This window comes from Syngnathus leptorhynchus, chromosome 6 (assembly GCF_054491065.1).
Source record: "Syngnathus leptorhynchus isolate UIUO chromosome 6, UIUO_Slep, whole genome shotgun sequence".
Taxonomy (NCBI): Eukaryota; Metazoa; Chordata; class Actinopteri; order Syngnathiformes; family Syngnathidae; genus Syngnathus; species Syngnathus leptorhynchus.
In genome coordinates this window covers 12,068,740-12,091,362 of record NC_141200.1, presented here as the reverse complement: position 1 = coordinate 12,091,362, position 22,623 = coordinate 12,068,740, and the positions used below count along the sequence as shown (strand labels likewise).

The 22,623-nt window shown below is 38.7% G+C and overlaps 2 protein-coding genes across 3 annotated transcripts; both read left to right on the top strand.

Annotated features, from left to right (window-relative positions):
• The first annotated feature begins 718 nt into the window (after positions 1–718).
• slc17a8 (solute carrier family 17 member 8) lies at positions 719–8,713 on the top strand. Its single transcript, XM_085914150.1, has 12 exons — positions 719–810; positions 2,163–2,418; positions 2,523–2,641; positions 4,430–4,544; positions 4,637–4,724; positions 5,589–5,675; positions 6,540–6,682; positions 6,770–6,919; positions 6,999–7,131; positions 7,244–7,354; positions 7,638–7,765; positions 8,384–8,713. Exons 1-12 carry the CDS (start codon positions 719–721, stop codon positions 8,711–8,713), a joined length of 1,752 nt encoding a protein of 583 aa, XP_085770276.1.
• A 3,059-nt stretch (positions 8,714–11,772) lies between these two features.
• nr1h4 (nuclear receptor subfamily 1, group H, member 4) lies at positions 11,773–22,261 on the top strand. Of its 2 annotated transcripts, XM_085913844.1 has the most exons (11): positions 11,773–11,975; positions 13,619–13,654; positions 13,778–13,932; positions 15,978–16,352; positions 17,457–17,597; positions 18,802–18,935; positions 19,712–19,804; positions 19,966–20,065; positions 20,173–20,319; positions 21,714–21,827; positions 21,913–22,261. In XM_085913844.1, exons 3-11 carry the CDS (start codon positions 13,836–13,838, stop codon positions 22,149–22,151), a joined length of 1,440 nt encoding a protein of 479 aa, XP_085769970.1. In that variant the 5' UTR covers positions 11,773–11,975; positions 13,619–13,654; positions 13,778–13,835; the 3' UTR covers positions 22,152–22,261. The 2 variants fall into 2 exon arrangements, with proteins under 2 accessions (XP_085769970.1, XP_085769971.1); XM_085913845.1 differs by having other exon boundaries at positions 11,773–13,654.
• The last annotated feature ends 362 nt before the right edge of the window (positions 22,262–22,623 follow it).

Sequence of the window (22,623 nt, the reverse complement as noted above, 5' to 3'; positions counted from 1 at the left end):
CAGCAGGCAAAACAATTGCTCTATGTGTTGCCGTAACAACCAGACGCTTGACTAAGAGACTTCTTGGAGTTGGAATATCCTTGATTTCAAAACATTATTAAGTGACATCAATGCAAATAATATAATAATTAGTATAGCAATACACCGTAGCAAATAATACAATTCCAATTTCGCCTCAATACGAGTTGTCAATCTCATGCATCTTTCATTGTTCACCTGACTGGCTGAGATCAGATGAACTCGCAGAGATGACGGTGGCGCGAAGATGATGGTGACGATAAATAGGATGAGTACGTAGTGAACGAGGGGTTGGACAACACTTGCACCTCCTTTCTGGGAGTATATGACATGGAGAGATAGCACAAAGGTGTGCCTTCAGTTTAGCTGCGAATGAAAATGATCTCTTGAAGCCCTTCAACTAAAAACTGGATTTCAGTGCTTTCATATGCGCTCGATTTACATACAAGTCCTTCTCTCGAATGGAACATCTCGGAGATGAAACTAACACTAAGGGGTACGCCAACATCACCAAGCTCTACCTCACTGAGACCCACTGAATCATTGGACTGAGTGGTTTGGTAACGAGCTTTTTATCCACTCAAAAGTGGATCCTTGGGCCACAAGCTCACCAAGAATGGAGATCATCTAGTGGATATTTCAGAATTCAGAAGTATCAAGAGACATTTGGAAAAAAAAAAAAAAAGGTAAAGACACCAACATGTCTTTGGAAGCTTTGAAGGGGGAGATGCTAAAACCTGGAACAGAAGAAGTGAAGAGTACGGTGGGCAAGTCTTTAGGGAAACTGCAAAGGTGAGAGGAGTTTTTTTGTCTGCCTCGAGGGAAGATATTTAAAAAGTATTTATTGTTCACTCAGTGTGTTGTGACGTCTGTTGTCAGACGGATTAAAAAAAATTCCAAGATGATGCAGTCCATACAGTAAACACTAAATTGTTGTGCTTGCCGTGCAACATATTAATTTTACAACATAGTAATTTAAGCTTGGGTCAATTTTAAAACAGTAATACATACCTCATGTCTCATAAATAATTTGTGTGTGTGTGTGTGTTTAGAACCAATACAATAGTTGTATCAAGAAGACTCTTCCTCTCATATTGCTGCTTAGTTTTTCCATTCTTAATTTACTGGGTTTTGTTTTCTATCCTGCAGTGTTGTAAAAGGTAGCAAACTGAAGTAACAAACATGTGAAGCATCTTGAAATGTAATTTCCATCTCTTGACGTGAAGAAATTGACAATAAAACAGACTTTGACTTTAAAATAATTGCAATTTGATACATGCCACCGCAAATTACACTCACAATTTTTAATCAATATCTTTTTGACACAACATGATGACATCGTTGGCTTTTCATAAGAAGACAATATTTTTTTTTAAAAGGAAACGTCAAGTAAAAATATATATGCATTTATCCGACTAAAAATATGTTCTATGTGCCCCTACTAGTCTAAACATGACATTCTGATTTGTATTGCCTTGTGAAATATGAAGTAAGCAGCAAAATCCACCCGTTTTTATCCACTTCAGTGACTGAACATTTTGCCACTTGCTGCCGGCTCAAAATGACATCACAGTTGCACAGAGCTCAAGAAATGATCAATATCAAATATATAGACCAGGGGTGTCAAACTCGTTTTTTTTGCGGGCCGCATTGTAATCATAGGTTCTTTCGGAGGGCCATTATGAGTCAACCCAAATAAATGTACGAGCACCTCATATTGTATACAGTAAAAGCTACAAAACAAATTTACAAATAACTCATTTTCAAATCAGATGAGTAAAAACTGGTCAAATAATTTAAAAAAAAGAAGATATTATTAAAAGTGAAGACAATTTACAATTCTAGTCGTGACACTGAAATTGCACAATTTGTCCTCGCGGGCCACATAAAAGGAAGTGGCAGGCCGTATCTGGCCCCCGGGCCTTGGGTTTGACACCTGCGATATAGACATGTATATAGAGAACATAGAACATGTTACATTAAATAAAAAAAAAAAAAACTTATCTCATTAGTTTGCACAAATGTGCTTGATACTTAGTGAGTACAAATATTTCAATCTATCACATTATGCAAAACTGGCAACCTGAGATCATCTCCAGCTCACCCACGTGTCTACAATACACATTCTACTTTTTTCTGCACAGAAAAATTGATGGCAGCAATATAGAAGAGGAGAGTCACATTGAGTTGACAGAGGATGGCCGTCCGGTGGCATCCACCACTCGTCCTGCTCCGCTGCTGGATTGCAGCTGTGGCGGTCTGCCCAAGCGTTACATCATTGCCATCCTCAGCGGTCTGGGCTTCTGCATCTCCTTCGGCATCCGTTGCAACCTCGGTGTTGCAATTGTGGAGATGGTTAACAACAACACTGTATATGTCAATGGAACTGAAGTACTCCAGGTAGACATTTATTTGAGACATATTTCAAGAAATGATAGTTAGTGAAAAAGCTGTGTGCTTTCATTATACACAGTCCATCTTCTCACTTCTCTTTTTCTTTTTAGAAAGCTGAGTTCAACTGGGATCCGGAGACAGTTGGACTTATCCATGGCTCTTTCTTCTGGGGCTACATCGTCACTCAAATTCCTGGTGGTTTCATCTCAAACAAGCTGTCTGCTAACAGGTCAAATCTATTTCTTGATTTCAGTTGCTTGGCTTTCTTTAACTACCGGTTGATGACACCTTTTGCTTGCTCTCAACTGAAAGCATACGGATTCTCGTTGTAATGATTCAAAAGAAGCTTTTACTTTTACAATTATCACAATGTTTCCGGATTCATTGAATAATCAACAAAATCATTGACAGATTATTAAAATATTGGTCAATTGTGTCTTCACGAGAGAGGAAGAAATCTAACTCTATGAAGGATTTTGCAAGATATGACTTGTTTTGCTTTGTTTGCTTATTGAATGTTTCTCCCAAATGAGATTTCTATCAATAAAATAAATAGCCAGTAACAAAGTGAATCACTTAAGTTACAGTAGATGTGGCCTCACTATTTGACAAGAGTCTCAACATATTCATGAATATGTCATTAATCCGACTCCTCATAAAATAAACCTTGCAGTTTCTCAACTTACTGGATTCCACAGGTATTTTGAATACAATTTATCCAGTTGATGCCAAGGGCATTTAGATTAGAGTACGTGTGATTATTGCATAAAAAAAACATATATTAATTCTACGGAACAAAAAGACAAACACCATCGGCAAAACAGCTCAAGAGTGGTGTGTTTAAATGGTTAAACCTGTTCAGTGCTCCGAGCAGATAGTAATCCTGTAATAAAAGCTTCACAGGAAAAGAGGACACGCTACTGACAGAGTTAATAATGAAAGATCCTGCCTCTGATTTCTTTCTGAAACACCAGCCACTGGAATATTACAAGTGTCACTTACACTGTTTTGGAAAAAGAGAACAGGGAAGATTCAGAGAAGGAGAAAAAGGGATGCAGGGAGCAGAGACGACATTCAAATAGACTCATTTTTGTCGCGGGCCGCCTCATATTTATACAATACATGCTACACAACAAATTGATGAATAATTAATTTTGAAATCAGAGTCTAGTATAAACGGTTTGAATAATTTTAAATGATTAATGATCATCAAGATTGCGAGCAATATATACATTTTAAAGTGTACAATGTGTAATTTTAGGATTGACAAATGAAGTTGATGCACATTTTGTGTTTGTGGGCCGTTTCTTTGACGTGACGGGATGTTTCTGGCCCCCGGGCCTCGAGTTTGAGACCCATGAAATAGAAACTTGTGGACTCAGTACTATGCATGGCATTCAGGTTTCTTAGCTGTGTCTCATTGCATAGCTGACAAAGAAAATATCTCACAGGGTTTTTTACTTGACTGATGTATTCTGAGACGAAATTTGAAAGTTTGCTAGGATTGATTTAGTACAATCCTGCGGCAGTTTAAGTTGAGAGAATGCAAAAGCAAATCAGTGGATAATGAAAGATACCCCCCCACCCCAAATCGCAAATTACAAATAGACAGGCAAGACGGAATTTTGAGTTATACGCCATCAGCATAGATGTGCCATGTGCCAGGCAGTTTGAAGCTCACATGGAGAGTAATGAATGGGCATTGAAGTTCCTCGATTAAGTTGTGTAATATTATTTGTTCCCAAGGAGCAGGCAGAGACAATATAGATCTGTGAGTAAGGTTTTTTTTTTTCTTAGAATTGGGTTTGATGAAAAAAAGCACGTAACCATGTAAGCAATCTAACTGCATATCTCACGTGTTATTCATCCTTATAATATTCAGTACTCACTTTTAAATACAGTTAAATTGAATTTTGAAGACAAATGAAAGTATAGAATAGATATTAATTTTCTGCAAATGAGCAAAGTGGCCAGGGACAATTAATGGTCAATGTTTGCTTTTTTTTCTTCTCATCAGGGTGTTTGGAGCAGCCATTTTCTTGACGTCAGTATTGAATATGTTTATCCCGTCCGCTGCGAGGGTGCACTATGGCTGTGTCATGTTTGTCCGCATCCTTCAGGGCTTAGTTGAGGTAAGAATAGGAATAGAGAATAACAATAAAGAAATTACAAAGAAATGACTAATGGATATGCTTTCATTCATTTCGCCACATTTCCCGTCTAGGGTGTTACGTACCCAGCGTGCCATGGGATGTGGTCAAATTGGGCCCCGCCTCTTGAGCGCAGTCGACTAGCAACGACATCCTTCTGCGGTGGGTTAAAGATTCAAAAGCAATTATCGGGTCATCCATTTCCCCACGAAGGTCACGGTTGAGCTGGAACCTCTCTTTGGATAGCCCACCCCAGTTTCTTATCAAAATCCATAAATTGTTTAAATGGATGTTTCTCTCAATAAAATGACACCTGTGACTAGCTGGCAACCAGTTCAGAGTGTGCAAAGTCAGCTAGGATAGTATGTTCCAGCTCACCTTTGACCCCAATGGAGAAAAGCTGGATAAAAAATAGATGGATGGAAGAATTGGTCGTCAGGTTCCGTCAAGCGAATAATGATGCAAGCTTGTTGCGTAAATACGTTTGTGATCGGCACAAAAAGGTATACACAATTTAAGTCGAATGCAAGGAGCACCAAAAAGTGAAGCAACCGTGGCTCATGAGGTGGAGTGGCTCGTCCTGCTATTCAAATCTCGGAAACATTGACATAACTTACCACCACCAGAGTGGGAATGTTCGCATGCATAAGCAATGTACTCATTGTGGACACTTGAGTGTGTTTACAGAGAGGTTTCGTATAAATCCGATTTTTTATCGTTATCTTTTAGCCTACCGTTAAAATTAATAATACTAGATGCATTGTAAAATTACCACATGACCCAGCATTATCTTATGGTAATATACCGTGGAGTCCAAATACACTATTACGGTATACTACAGTTAAAGAAGTAAATTACTGGCCTAGTAATGTTATTACTGTAAAATTCTTTACAGTGTGCCCAACAAATGACCTCAACCCCAAGCTGGCTCAACATCAGACGTGGGAAAATTGCATATAACTTTGCTTAAGTTTTTCATTCTGTGTCCTGTAAAAATGGTCTTAAATGAAATACGTCATGTTTCAGGATCCTACGCGGGAGCCGTGATTGCCATGCCTTTGGCTGGTGTGTTGGTTCAATTCATTGGGTGGCCGTCAGTATTTTACATATACGGTAAGAAGGTAATTGCCAGCATTTGTTAAATGTAAACATAATTCGTGAGAATAAAGTGTCTAGAGCTGCCTTGAGCATTAAGACAATAAGTCAACGAACTATGAGAGAGGAAATGGTCATGACATTTTAAAATGGAAGCTAGTCATTCTTTAGTTTTCACACTGGAAACTAATTCCACAAATTAATTCATAATAGCAAGTTTGTATCAATCATGAATCACTTACCAGTAACAAATCACCAATTTTAAAGAAAAAAAAAAAAAGAAGACTTGAAGCTATTTAGAGATTATATCAAAGTAATGACAGTTCAAATTTAGCCTGTGAGAACTAATTGGTCATTACCATATAATAAGCACTTAGAAGTACACATGGAGTTTCAGCTTGATGACAAACTGACACCTACAAATCGAATAAATACAAGTGAATAAATAAATGAGTATGAATAAATACAGTATTTTCACAACAAGAAAAGCACATGGAATCATTAATGGATGCCTATCATCACCAACCAATCAAGATCCTTTGGTGTTAGTTGGACTTTGAATGCGTTGCACAATAAACCTTATCAGAATTGCTATGGAGATTGATTAAAATGATTAACAATGACATCAAATTTACATCTTGCTAGATGTGTTTTAATAAAAAGCCACTCTGCTTTTTGGGTGATATGATCTTGTGATTTATTGATATAAAACAGCCCTTTCCTGTCTGGGTGCTGTGACTCATCTTTTTCATCTGAATAATAATGAAGCTTCTCAGGTAGCACGTCAAAGGTTTAATGATTCTGCCTTGCTCTCATCAATACTTTAAAAGGATTTTGCTACATAGAACAATGTCGTTACTCCTTTGTTCCATTGACAAAAAGGTGTTTTCGGAATCCTGTGGTACGTCTTTTGGCTCCTGTTGGCCTACGGAAGTCCTGCGGTGCATCCGACCATCACGGATGAAGAAAGAACGTACATTGAGTCCACCATTGGTGAAACAATCCACTACCAGAATGTGAATAAGGTATTATTGCAAAGGTTATTTTATGCAATATGTCAATATAACAAACTCAAGACCCCCCCGCCCTCCCCCTGCTTCTTATGCAAAAAGAAATTCAAGACACCGTGGCGTCGTTTCTTCACTTCCATGCCAGTCTACGCTATCATTGTGGCTAACTTCTGCCGCAGCTGGACCTTCTACCTGCTTCTCATCAGCCAGCCGGCATATTTTGAAGAGGTCTTTGGATTCCCAATCAGCAAGGTTCAGACCTGGTGACACAAAGACAGAGAGCAAGAATCATGGCAGCTTTTGATGTTAACACTGTATGTTGCTCTTCCAGGTGGGGATCCTGTCTGCTGTGCCCCACATGGTGATGACAATCGTTGTTCCAATCGGAGGACAGCTGGCGGATTTCCTGCGTAGTAACAAAATCATGACCACTACAAATGTGAGGAAACTCATGAACTGCGGAGGTAGGTTGAGGAAACCATTAGCAACCTGTAGACCAAAGGTGAACACACCTAAATGGTGCATACTGATTTACTTCCAGTTGACAATCTCTTCGTTATCATCACCTCTTTGCAGGCTTTGGTATGGAAGCTACTCTGCTGTTGGTGGTTGGCTTTTCACACACTCGTGCGGTGGCCATCACCTTCTTGGTGCTTGCTGTGGGCTTCAGTGGATTTGCCATCTCAGGTACTGCAGTGGGACCGCAACTTACACTTTTGAGAACCTCACCTGTGATTGACACCAGTTACATGTGAGCCTCAGGCATCAGTGAAGTGAAACAAATTGGAGAGTGAGAGAGAGAGAGACAGAGAGAGGGAGACAGAGGGAGAAAGTGGATTTGAGATCATAATAGTTTGAGTTATGATTGTGGTCATAGAATTCATCTATTGCACGTGCAGAAATTTCCAGCAGGCATTATTAATTTATGTTGTTGGATACACAATCACATGCTTCCATACTTTGTTGGCAGGCTTTAATGTCAATCATCTGGACATTGCTCCTCGCTATGCCAGCATCCTGATGGGTATTTCCAATGGAGTGGGCACTCTGTCTGGGATGGTGTGCCCTCTGATTGTTGGAGCCTTGACCATTCACAAGGTACTTTTTTTTTTCTCTCGCACAACTGAACGACTAGACTATTTTATAGTTGACTATAGTGTGATGAAAGTCCAGTCAAAATAAATTAATAGATATTTCATACAGGAGGTACCATTTTTTTTAATGAAGTTATTCATTTTAATTTTACAAACCTTGTACTCTCTATAGGGTTTAATGTAAAGGCGAGGCACATGGGCCGCAGAAGAACTCATTACATTCGTTCCTTCGTTCCTTCGTTCCTTCGTTCCTTCGTTCCTTCCTTCCTTCCTTCCTTCCTTCCTTCCTTCCTTCCTTCCTTCCTTCCTTCCTTCCTTCCTTCCTTCCTTTGTTTCTTGGTTCTATTCTATTCTAATTTATTCTATTCTATACCAATCGTGATAAAAATCAAAGCTCTAAAGAGTTTGAGTTTGGAATTTTATTTAGTAGTAAGATGGACTACTAAAAAAAAAATCGACATTCAACTTGGTTAAATGACGAGAATAATCCACCATTTGGAAAAAACTGCAGCAGTATTTCGAGATTGATCACAATCGCTTTTATCTCAGAGGCATACCAAGAGCAGTGGCAGTGTTTCTTTCAGGATATTCCTTGACTTTATTCATTCCTCCTTTCCGACAGACCCGTCTTGAGTGGCAGAATGTCTTTGTTATCGCATCCATGGTGCACTACACAGGGGTCATCTTCTACGCCATCTTTGCTTCGGGAGAACAACAGGACTGGGCCAACCCCGAGAGTACGAGCGAGGACAAATGTGGCTTTGTCACAGAGGACGAGCTAGCTGAAGAATCTGAGCTCAAAAGCGAGAACATGACCGCTCCCAAAATGAGTTACGGAACGACGGATAATGCGACAGGTCGTAAACACGGCTGGACAAAGAAGAGAGGGGTGACCATGCAAGAAGAGGATGAACATTGTGCTAATGGAGACTTCCTGAATGGATACCAGTGAGCAGCTCTGTGGAGGTTAAGACCTTCACACTTTGGGGATGTTTGTTTTACACCTGTGGAATTCAAGCATAATGTCCTTGAAAAACTTTCATCAATATATATGAAAGCACCTGTTTAAGAGTGAAGACTTGTCTTTGAAAGCAATTCATCACAAAAGAAGAAATGCTTAAAATGTTGTATCTCGATTTTAGAATTCATTTGTCTTGTTAACTGTCAAGTGTCGCCACCTATGCAACATGCAGTGTGGGTTTGCTATCAGACCATAGTGATGAGTGTGTTGTTTTGGCTCGACAGCTATTGAGGGGTGAAAACATAACTGTACCTACGCCTGCACATTGTAATAATCCGAAACAAGAGCTGTAACAAAAACTGTGACTTCACAAAAATGATAATGCTCATTTTTGATTAACACTATTAGATAGAGGCAGGACGGTGGAGTTGTGGCTACCCTGTCGAATTTCAATCTTGTCCGGCATTCGCAAACATCAATTAAATTGAGTTACTGAATTAAAGACTCAAATTGTCCATATGTGTAAACGTGAATGCGAATGGTTGTTTGTGTATTATGTATCTTGTGACTGACTAGCAAGCACTTACTTAAGATGGCAACCAGCCAAATGGGTTTAGGCTCCAACCTCACCAATGACACTTAATGAACTTAAAAAAAAAAATGGATGAACGATCAAAGCGGTATGTATTTGTTCAGCAGTATCAATGTTGTTTGAAGTTTCATTCTAAACAGTTTTGGTAAGAGACACAATAGAGTGCAGTACATCACCTCAATTAAAACCAGAACAATTCTAAACATGAACACAAGTACCAAATTATGAAATCGATACACCTGTCAAAGACATTCAAAAGAGAGCGTTCTTCGTTTTGATACGGTACCTCGTGTGATCTTTGATTTGATCTTGGCTCTTTTGACTAAGTGTTTGTTCAATTATTTTTCCCGTAAATTTGACCTTTTTAAATAATATATAGAGTAGGGTCATCTCAGAAGCATTAAGCACCTGCTAATTTGGTGACAGAAAGTAGTTTTGCGGTTGGCACAGAAACGGGGGCATCATTAATTGAAGGGATTATGATCTTGTAATAATAATTATAATAAAAATTGTCTTGAAAAATATACTGTCTTTTAAAAGCACCCCGTCATTATCGTGTATGTTTGCGTGTTCGGGAGGGGCGATCCACAGCGAGGACATAAATGTTTTAGTTGCACATTTATTGGCTGATCAATAATGGATTCATCTGCACGTTGAAGGGCATCTTGCGGGTTCAGAAAGGTCCGGAATTAAATAGAATTAGATCACTTGATAAGAGCCACCGACACCTTAGGTTTTGCCACTCCCCCTGTCACCCTGATCGACCTATCACTACTAAATTAAACATTTTATCATCTGGTTACGGGTGGAAGCTCCTCGATGCTCGATCCTCCTCACCTTGACGCACGTTTAAGAAAACTGAGATGATCTTATATAAACAACTTCCAGGTTGCTTTCAATGCTTTGAGCTAGGAACTTAACTTGGGACTTAAAAGACTTGAGATGAGCCTTTTCTAAAACTTTTGCCTTTTTTTTCTTGTTATTTTGAAAGCAATATCTTCATTATACATGTATAAAGGTTCATTTCCAACAAACAAGTGTTTGTTGTGTTTGCTAATTGTGATAGAATGATCCTTGTGCAATTATGTTAGTTTTCATAGAAAACACAAAATTCTCTGGGTGACCCCAAATCTTTGAACGATAGTGTATGGTAAAAGTCAAATTAATTATCGAAACAAAATCAACATAAAAACCTAAATTTATAGGTTAATTGCCAGTTGTGGGATAAATCGAATACATACGGTAAACATGATAGCAAAAAAAAAATTCTTTTTTCAAATGATTTGTTTTTCATTATCCATTCTAATTTTGAGTTTCGCACCATATTAGTGTATTCATGAAAGTATATAAGGTGGCGTTTGATGAGTACCGTTCTTTTCTGAAACTACAACAAAACCGTCTCTATCTCTGACTGTTTATATTTGTAGGTGTTTACATTTTGCAATTTTTTTTAAGGCTGAAAATGGCTCTGTTTCCCATCACAGTGTGGTAAACATCCTTTGTCTTATCTATGTTCATACAGTGCTTCAAAATAATTACTTGACAGGATATTTTTCCCTGGTGCCCCACATACAGTGTCCTTTTTTTTTTTTTTTTTAAATAACCTGCTTTTTAGACAATATTATTATTGATCATTCTTGTGCTAAAGTCCTTGAGTTCTCATGTGTGTCTGTGTATCTCTAACCCTGACCCTCACACTACATCATATCTGGATGAGTAGAAAAAAAAAGAAAAAAAAAAAGCCTTTCAGCTTTTTTTTTTTGTCAATGTTAGATGTACAGTTGTAACTGTCCCTTCACAGAGTCCAGCACTGGTGGCTTGTTCCCAAACACAAACCACAGAGTCCAGCAGCCAATGGCAAAGGTTCTGTTTATTCCAGAGAGACTGTTCTGTTGACTCAGAACAACGCCATTGAATGGAGCAACAGCCCATCAATGATTAAACTATTGTTTATGGGGAATATTGAGGGGGGGAAAAAAAGAAATGTCTCATCCTATGGTCGCGTGGACAAGCAGAAAGACAAGGAAAAGGATACAGTTAGATGCAGTCCACAATTATTTCGGTATGATTGTATTTTTATCCACTTGTGCAAATATCAAGTGTTGAAGTTTATCATTTTTTTCCAATTACAGCTGTTGAATTAATTTCATGACTACTGTGCCGCCATTTTCAAGTATTTGGGCAAATAAGTTGCATCTGAGAAGTCGCTTATGATGACTTAAAATATTGAAATAATGATCGTAATAATAATAATATAATAAATATATTGAGTGTGCTCTGCATCATACTAAGTGGATGCACTGTATGTTCCTTGTGTGTGTGTGTGTGCTGTTTGTGTATGTGGGTGGGATACTCTGATTACCAGAGACTACATGCGGTAGCCTCTCAATCTTTTTGAGATAAAGAGAGGCTTTTTTTGGCAAGTGTGTTTCAGCGGGTTTGGGGGTAGGGGGGATGGGGACAGGGATGGACAGTTTAATTAATAACCACCATCCTTTTCTCTCTGACCTTAGCTGCTCACACATGCTTTAACTGAAGCTCAGACACAAGCATGGTGCATTAGAAAATATTAATGGGTGCTGTTTAACTAACAGTGTGGACATCGGAAAACGCAGGGAACAAAAGAGATTCAAATAGTGGGACTTATTCAGCTAGGAGAAGGTAAGGACCAATCACACGTTTCATGATGGTGAGCCCACGTGTGTCCAAAAGTGTGTGCTTGGTGGCGGATGAGCTGCTGTGTGGGCAGTGGATTGCAGAAGGAACCCTTGGGAAATTATTTTTGTTAATTACGTATTACTGATAGACAAGCTATATGTATCGAACACATTTGAATGCCGTAAAGGAATGAACTTTCAAAATTTGCTGTGCTTTGCTATACTGGTGTATGTTGACATTATGTTATGACATGATTTGTTCAAATGAACATATGAAAACTAAAGTAAAGTCCTATTCTATAATGCAAAGCAAACCTCTGCCTGAATAATGACCAATTTGTTGCATTAAAAAAAACAGTGCAGTTCTTTCTTAGTGCACATGAATGCAAACCCCCCCCAAAAAAACAATGGATCAATCAAAACACATTTGGATCATTTATTTATCATACTGTACCAGTGTGAGGATGACATCCGAGTAATCCGACTGGACGCCTAGAGCTGTGATCGTGTTACGACATAATTGATTTTTTGTGCAAAATTTTGGCTCGGATCATTCTGTAGAATTGTGCAATATTTCAGAAGCATTAAGAGGAAGCCCTATCAAGGTGGGCTCCTATTTTATTCTTGTACCTCTATCATGCAGTTGAGTTAAGCATGATAAGAAAGACTAAAAGTTTTCATTTTCTAAGAGGAGAAGAATACACTGAGGACTCCAGTTGAGACAAATAAATCACAGCATCTCATAGAAACTTCTAGGTTCCATAAATAATCTCCCAGGTGGTGGCAGGAGGATTCAGATTGGAGTCTCACTGCTTTTTTGGCCTTTTATTCTCATCGATATGAAAACAAGCAAGGGGAGAACGTGCGCTAACTTACCAGTTACCACACAGGGAAGCCGATGTTCAAACCCAGACCCTCAGAACTGTGAGGCAGACATGGTAACCACTAGATCCCCGTGCTGCTATTAACAAAGCCATTTATTTAAGTGACAAAAACTGACATTAGCAAAGGCAAGTCGATAACTGTTGTATTATGCTTACTCATCAGTGGTACAAAATACATCGGCAAAATTAAGAAAGTGTCCAGTTAGTCTCACAACGCAAGAGAAAGAGTAGAGAGGATTTTTTAGGACAGTGTTTGTCAACCTTTTTTCATTCACGGCAAACCTTTTCATTGGAAAAAATCTCGAGGCACACCAACAAGACGTAGCCACCTAGATTAACAATATAGTCATTCTTATCAAAGTGTCTTGAATAGGCATCAACTCAAAAACCTATTTTATCATCTTTTATATTTCTTCTTTCAAATAAAAAGTGCACTTAAATTGCAATCATATTTAGGAAAGATTTTACTGTTACAATATAAAAAGTTGCATGGACAAAATGTCAATCTCAGTGTATTTTACTCAATGTGAAACCTGTGCATGTTTGGATGAACACAGAGTTGATATCCCGGTTAATTCGTTTTCCAAAAATATTTTGAGACCAATTAAGTGAAATTGGACAATTTTCCACGGCACACCTGACCATCACTCACGGCACACTAGTGTGGTTGACAAACACTGTGTTAAGAAACCTCCAACATTGTACAGCCAGTGGAGTAACATACTTGTTTCTTTCATGACCTTCATCTGCCACCTCCCTGCAGGCAGCTCATCCCTACGTGGGAGAGAACACTCGACAGGTTTGTTGATGTCCACACTCACAAGCTCCTACTTAATTACTTTTCAATGAATGTGTCACTGGCTGCTACAGGCAGACCCAGATGAGTGTTGAAGAGATCTTCATCGGGTCGCTCTTGTTACAGTGGGAAACGGACACAGAAAACTCCCGCGTGGCTCGGTTTCGCCTAACAAGCTTCCTTCATGAATGAGTGGGTGGGCCCCGACATTGATGTGGTGGGACCACTACAAATCCCACCCACAGACGAATTTCCCATCTCAGAGAACTCCCATTTATTTGGTAAGTCTGCACATATTTGCTAATCCATAGGCAACTGATTTGGATTTCAGTTCATTCTTTTGTCAGCTTTGTACCTCACACATAAACATAACACAATAAAGAAGAATGTAAAGAAATAACCGCAAAAACACACACACACACACACACACACACACACACACACACACACACACACACACACACACACACATACACTCCAGTACACTGTGCTGCTTGTGTGTTTGATTATTTGGCCGTTCACTAAATGGGCCGCGAGGGTTTGCACACATATGGAATGTAGGAATTTCATTGGGGTTCCTAAAAGGTTGCAAAGAGTTTTTATTGTTGCAAAGAATGTGTAAAATTTCTTTGCGACAAGAAAAACTCTTGAAGACTATTAAAACTGTTGGCAAAGGTCGTTCTGACTGTTTGCATCCTTGAATGAACCCTGACGAAAATACGAAGCTTCGTGCTCAGTGAGATTTAGACTTCAGAGTGCATCAGCGACTAGAATTGTTAATCACAAAAGTGTATTGAATTTAATAATGCTGAATGCACCAGCAGTATGTGAACCACCAAAGCCTTTTCATATCATCTATTTTTTACTTTTTGGTGCAACTCCATCCATTCCAAGAAGCAGCTCCCTATCATCCCTGTTTCCTCATTCATTGCTCATAACCAGTAACGTCCCACACAGTAGCCATTTCCATTGCCCTAATGTGCAGGTGACTTTGCATACTGTCATGCTACCTGTAAAGAAGAAAGGGATTGCTTAGTTAATGAGTAGCTTTGGCAACCTTTGCGCCTCTTGGGATGTCTCGGGAACACGGCAAGTTGTATGAAGCCTCTTGCTTCTGTTCTGAAAGAAGAAGTAAACTTCCAAAGAAACAAGCAGTGTGTCGCTGTAACAGTATGTACTATACTGTGAATGGTCCGTGTGTTCGGAATCTCCGATATGGCGCTCGTCAGAACCAAATCTTCAAGAGGTCAGGACTATATTGTATGTTTGACTAAATGCTATGCTTATCTAGTTTGTGATAGTAGTTCACCTGATATGTGTTAATTGTTCTTTTTTGGCATTTTTCTAACAACCTTTGAGCATTCCGGCTGACTATGTTGCGATATTTTTCCATTTCCACAGAGCAGCGTATTTGGAAATGTGTTACATGTTACTCCAGAGACACGGTGTGCTCTGTGAGAGTCTGTTGTTAATGATTTATGGCCTTACAGTATGTGGTGTGGATTTTACAGAGTACTGCTTAGTTGGTTCTCTGGGAAAGAGCTTGAAAGAATTAGATTAGATTCCACTACAGAGAAATCCCAACTTCAAATCGACTGGTATCAATTTTGAAATACGATGTTGTACATGGTGCTTGTGGAAATGGTGGCTCAGATGTCAAAATAGGAAGAGATCATATTTTTGTCAGTCACTTTCACTGATTTACATGAAATGAAACAGTCTGAGTTTTGCATAGCTCAGTGGTATGCCATTATAAACCACCATGATTCGTCATTTCTTCGAAAACCGATGTACAACGAGCCAATCGGCTTCGTTAAAACAATCGTGTAAATCCACCATTTGTAATAAGTGGAATGAAATCATTTAAGGCTCTATTAAAATTGAGGAACAATTTACTGTCACTGCACTAAAAATAGACTAATCTGTAATCTGTCATACAAAAAATAATCAACAAGTTTCTTTTAGAAGAAATGATGTCACGTCATAAGCATTTAATTGTGTCCGATGGAGGGCATCATGAACCAGACACAGCGAACTTATCAGTGAAAAAAGGGCATACACCATTTTGCCACATTCCTGACAAGAATTGCTGCCTGAGTTGAACCTTCACCTCAAAAAAACATCTCACCCAATAGTTTACTCTGAACCTACCTGACTGTTATTCCATTCACTTCGACAATCTCTATTCTGGCTCTAGATAGCCATGAGGTCTAGACTCTCAAATTCTTAACTACCATACATAAGAATCTTAAAACAGCCTACAAATATTTTTCATACCAGGTAGCATCTATACAATTGTTTTCTCATGCTGTTCTTGTTCTTCTAGATATTCTGGCAGATCAGAGCAGTCCTCTGCTACAAGACCCTGACATGTTACCATTCAGCAGCTACCCAGGCATGCAGTACACCAGCATGGAGCCAAGCGTGCCCACACCATATTACTGTAGTCAAAACTACTACCCCCAGTACACCGGAGAGGAATGGTACTCCCACACTGGCCTGTATGAACTAAGGAAAGGAACTTTGGAGGCCAGGTATGACGGTGATAGGGAAGAGGTCTCTGTTGGTATGCCTGTTGTGTGCAAGAGGGCCCGGCACATGTCACAGACTGGACGTATCAAAGGGGAGGAGCTATGTGTTGTCTGTGGAGACAAGGCGTCTGGCTACCACTATAATGCGCTCACCTGTGAGGGCTGCAAAGGTGAGAGTACATTCCGAAAAAATGATCAAATACACACCGTTTATTATCAAGTTTATCAAAGCTTTTTCTTTCTTTCTGTCCAGATCTGTTTGGTAGCAAAACTGCTCATAGGGGGGTAACTAGGGGTTAATTGACTTTTTTTTGTGGGAGTAGATGCTAAGGATTTGGGTCTCCATCCGACCCAAGAGGTATGGATGAGTGTAAAGGTAATTCCACTCGGTGATATTAAACGATGTTAAGAGTGCGGTATCATCATTGGACTAAGAAAAGGTTCAGGTCTCCCTTCTCTGCTCTCTGTAGTGCTAGGTTTCCTCTCGACTTTCTGCAGAACAATACAGGAGAAACATGAGCTATGTCGCATTATTGCCTGCCATTGTGATGAATCTTCTGTCAGAATGTCCTCTAACTGTTTCAAATTCATCCTTTGTGTGTGCAAGCCTGAGTTGGCGTTTGTGTGTGTTTAATAATAATAATATCCTCAGCAGGGGGGCAAGTGTTGCATATTGTAACCCAACATACGTATATAGTGTTAGGGAAAAGTGTGGCATATTGCATATTTATTTTTTTTGCTACTTATTCTGAGAAATAATGAACAACATTAAAATGATTAAAGAAAAGCAAATAATCATGTTAGTAAAAGTAATTTGAACAAATTGGTAGTTTCGAAACGGTGTCACACTGGTATGTCACTTTGAATGAGTCTAGACCCAAAAGTAACTCCCAGCTGAAAAAAAATTGGTGACACCAAGCCTAGATGAAGTAGGATCCATTTTTTGTAGACAAGTACAAAGAAGCTTTTGATTGACAGTTGTCAGTTGAGCGGAGAGTGGTTTCAACACTTGCAATGAACAAATCTACAGTGTTTGAGAGCAGACACAATGGCTTGATTTTTTTTTTATGATTTTGAAGCGTTGCTATAATGTTTAATTCCACCCATTAAAAATTGGCAAGTATGGTCACACATTATTCTTTGTGGTTAAATAAAGACTTCTACTGTGGTTTCACTTTACACTTTCAACCAATTAGGCTGTATCTTAAACTGTTTCCGAAAAATGAAGTGCATGGCTTTGTTACTTAACTTTGTCTTTTTCCCACCATATTAAGGTTTCTTCAGACGAAGCATTACAAAGAATGCGGTCTACAAGTGCAAAAGTGGAGGAAACTGTGAGATGGACATGTATATGCGCAGGAAATGCCAGGAATGTCGACTCAGGAAATGCAAGGAGATGGGCATGTTGGCAGAATGTGAGTATTCACTGTTTTTTGAACCAAGCAATGGTGAAAGAATTAAAACTTAAATTGGGCTCGTAGTTCTCAAATTGGGGTCATCTGTGGGTTCACAAGCTGGAGCTTGAAAACTTTGTCATAAAGTATTATGTATTCTTTTTGTCCAGAATGTAGTCTTTTTTTTTTTTTAGAGAATTAAATATATTTTCCAGAATGAGTGATGGAATATTATAAGAATAAAGTTTAAAACGCATTTAAAATCCGGTTAAACTTTAATTTTAAAATTAAAATATGACTTTTAATGCCAAAAATGTATCAAGGCAAGTGAAATCTATTTACAATTTAAAGCCCTTAATTACAGAAAAGTTGGCTAATCCTAGTGCATCTACAGAAAAATGTTCATTGATGCACACTGTACCAGTCAAATATAAAAAAAAGGGCTCCACATCACAAATATTATTGACATCCCGTGATCTAAACTAAAGAAATATTTGCAGAAAATGAGAAACCTTGAAAAGTGAACTCTCTCAAATAGTCAGTTTATTCTAACAGGTGCCTTGAAAGTCACACAATAAAGATGCTACACTCGGTTGCCACCATATTTTTTTTTTTTTTTTCGATTGCTATAAATATATCACCTACAATTGTTTTGAACAAAAATATTTTCTGCAATTATGACTTTCCTACTCTGTTGGCATCGATATTATGTGAATTTGAAAACGTGAACAGTACTTTATTTTTTTTCCTGGGGATATGATAAACTGCCATTTTGAATACAGACAGTATCCTGTTTCAGATAAGGAGCAAAATGAAGTTATGATACTTTACCTATCATCATTCGCTTACATAAATACTTCCCCTAAAGAAAAATATGTCTACAATGTATAAAGCACAATGTGTTTGTACGTGTTTGCTTGGACCACACTGTTCAGGCTGGTGCATCTGTACGTGGAAATATTAGTGGAGAACAATTAATTCCGTCGCTATCTCTACTGCATTATTGATTGGAACCAATAATCAAAAGACACAAATAGTAGTCATTAAGATCAGGTATTCTCTTGGTAACAAGGAATAGTTTTCCGTCCATTCGACACCAGTGAGTTGAGGTCTGTTTCTAAACAAGTTTCAAAATAAAGGTCTCCTCTAAAATAGAGGCCATCCTCTTAACACCAAAATGATTTTTGACCTTGAAGTGAAAACTTAAAATGTCATTTTCTGTCAGGCCTGCTTACTGAGATCCAGTGCAAATCGAAAAGGCTGCGGAAGAACACCAAAGCCTCCCCGGGACAGTTGACTGGAGATGAGACTGAGGGGGCAGACAACAAACAAGTCACATCAACCAGCAAACTGTCAAAGGTACTATTGTTTGCAAAAAACAATATTATCCCTTTTTGCTACTTTTATTAAATACATGCTGTAAGAATGAAGGATATAAACACCAATGATGTATTAAAGGAGCCGTATCATGCTATTTTAAGATTTCCACGGTATATAGGCATATACGTATGTGATTATTCTGTTAATTACCTATAGCCCTATGGCGATCTATTTTTTTCATGAAATTTGATTTCTTTTGTTGGCTGGAAGTAAGACGCCTTTGTTCACTACAGGTTGGTAGACTCAAGGTGCATTCATGACCATTCACAAAGTGGGACACCTCAAAATTAGTACAAAGAAAAAATAAATCATTTAATGCACCAAACAGCAATGACTAGAACTTCAGTACACTGCAAGGTGTAGGTGGAAACATTTGGTAGTTTCTTTGAATGCACTAAAATCGGAACAGCTGCTATGAGGATCCGGGCATCTCAAGGGTGGTTCTTCATTTTGTTATGTCACAGAATGAGGACCTGGATGTTTTCTTGGATTGGGCGGGGCTGGTGCTTAGAGATGATAGATGAGCAGGAATGCTAAAAAATGGGCGAATGCAGGTAAATACCACTGGGAGGTGTTTTGGATGAGGAATTAGCATTTTAACATGGCTAAAAGTTCCAAGAAAGGTGATTTAGCCTGATAGGGCTCCTTCAATTTGCGCTTTTTGTAGCTCAGCAAATTTTTTTTTAAATAATTCTCGCATCATCCAAAATAGTAGTATACAAATTCATAGTTTTACTCGCCCTGTTGGTTTCCAGGAAAAAATTACCGAAGAGCAGCAGGCACTCATAAAGGCCATTTTAGACGCCTACAACAGACATCAAATTCCACAAGAAGTCACCAAAAAGCTGGTATTGTGTTTTCATTTGCTCTTTCTTTTTATTCATAGAGTACAAAAAATGTTTGTTGTTTTCTTTTTTTGCAATCAACCCAAGTACTCACGACTGTATAAATCCTTTGTTACTTTTTATTTTCATTCTCATCTCAAATGATTGTCGTTTTCTCATACTAGCTACAAGAGGAGTACAGTGCTGAAGAAAATTTTCTCCTCTTGACAGAAATGGCAACAAGTCAAGTCCAAGTTCTGGTGGAGTTTACAAAAAATATCCCAGGTTTTATTCACACCTTTACAAAACTTTCAAAGTTTTCTGTTTTGCAAGAAAAACCAAAAGAGAAAGATGAATTGTGTTTTTTTTTTTTTCCATGACGTTTCTCACAGGCTTTGTGTCCCTGGATCATGAAGATCAAATTGCTCTGCTTAAAGGTTCAGCAGTAGAAGCCATGTTTCTGCGCTCTGCTCAGGTGTTTAGCCGAAAGATGCCCAGTGGACACTCTGAAGTCTTGGAGGAAAGGATACGTAAGAGTGGTCAGTCCCTCCCACACAAGTAGTGTCTGAAAAAAGTCTGAATAACTTTTTTGTTTTAATTATTAATTTCTTTCAGGAATTTATAAAATACTAAATTGACCCCTCAACAAAAAATACTTTTCCAAATGCTATCCTTCAACAAGCTATTGATGCATCTTGTTATTTGTGGCCGTTGGAATCAGATGCTCCATATGTATAATTCATCAGCTGACACATACATCTTGGTGACCTGTTGATCTCTCAGCCGGTTTTGGTTACAGTGGGACACATTCCCCTTCTGGGTTATGTTCTGTTTAGTTCTGCGCATACGCCCGCGGCTGTGTGTGTGTGTGTGGGGGGGGGGGGAGTAAGAGTAAATATTGTAGAAAAGATTTATAGGGAAGTAACCTATTTAAATCATTCTCATGCATTATGGATTGACGAAAGTATGTTAAAATTCCATTCACGCTGAAATACAAAGTTACCAATAAAAAAAAAAACATTAACCCCGTGCTTGCACATTATACCCTTTAGCAATAGTTTTGAATACCCTTTGTCGATGTATGTCCTTTATTGCTTTAGAATTCAACTACTCATTACATGTGAGATCACTTAGCTCCTAGTGATCAGTGAATACTGCTCTAAAGTCAAATGAAAGAAATTAGACTCTGTCCACTTGGCAGTTTGAATGGCAAACTGAAATCGGACAATATTGTGTCCCTGAACAAAGAGTTGAATGAGCACGCTCCGTCTGACTCCTGTGTGGCGTTTGCATATTTGCATACTTTCTCTGTGCTCATGGGGGTTGCTCTGGCTTTTTCGCAGATTTGAAAAAGATGCATTATTCAAATTGAAAACTTTAAATCGCTCACAAGTGTGAATGTGGGTGTGTATAGTTGTTTTTCTAGATGTGCCCAGTGATTGATTAGCAACCAGTCAAGGATATCCACCTGCTTTTTGCACAAAGCTTGTTATTTTGACGATGTGTCAAGATGGATAGTTGACAGAATGATACCTGATGATGAGCTGTGATTGGTGGTCAGCAGACATTCACACATAAAGGCCAGGGAAGAAGACCAAAGAAGGAAAACAATCGAAGGAGACTGTTGTTCCTTATCCAAACATCTTGAGTGCTATTGTTCAAATTTCTCTTTTGGGCCCTGCTGGCATTTCGGAATGCTCGCTGATGTGTCTGAGCGGACAGACATTCCATTTTTTTTTTCCAGCTGTGAGAGACTAAAACGAGCACAACATTTAAATAAAGCTACATTTACAAGTAACTTTCAATAACTGTTTGAGCAAGATAATAATTTAGAAACAGGAACCATCCATCCATCTATCCATCATTATTATTTTTTTTTGTTGCATTTATTTATTTATTTATTTATTTATTTATTCTTTGTGCTGTCTTTCAGGCATTTCCGAGGAGTTCATCACACCAATGTTTAACTTTTACAAAAGTATTGGTGAACTCCACATGTTGCAGGAGGAACAAGCCCTCCTCACAGCCATAACCATCCTGACACCAGGTGAGTGGCTGCTAGCTGATACACACGCAGCCTTCTCGTGTCACAAATAATGAACATTCATGTATTTCACTATGTCCTACTCTAGATCGGCCTTACGTAAAGGATCAACGGGCCGTAGAGAACCTGCAGGAACCTATGCTGGACGTGCTGAGGAAGCTGTGCATTTTGCAGCATCCGCAGGATCCACAGTACTTTGCACGGCTGCTGGGCCGGTTGACCGAGCTGAGAACACTCAACCACTATCATGCAGAAATGCTTATGTCGTGGAGAATGAACGATCATAAATTCACACCTCTACTCTGTGAGATCTGGGACGTGCAGTGAATAAACATCACGTGATGTAACATGAACATTTTCAACTTAGTAAAAGTCAAGGTCCACAATGGTGCATATCAACTGGTACACAAAGCTTTAAATAAACTCCTGTGCAACTGTTTTGCTTGATAATACCTGATTACTCTCAACAAATACCGTTATATGTTATAATGTCTTCTGATCTATTTTTTTTAACCATCCATTTCTTTAGTTCCTCAGTTAGGGCGAGATGAACCCAGTTTACCAGCAAGAGGTGGGGTACATTGTGAACTGGCTGCCAGCCAATCACAGGGCACTTATTGACAAACCACACTCAGATGCATATCCACATCTATGGACAGTTTAGAATCTTCATTTAAGCTAATATGCATGCTTTTGGAATGTTGGAAAAAAAATCTGGGTACCCTGAGAAAACATACGCAAGCACAAAGGAGAATAAATACTCACCGCATATTTTGGAATTTTGACATTCTCTTACTAT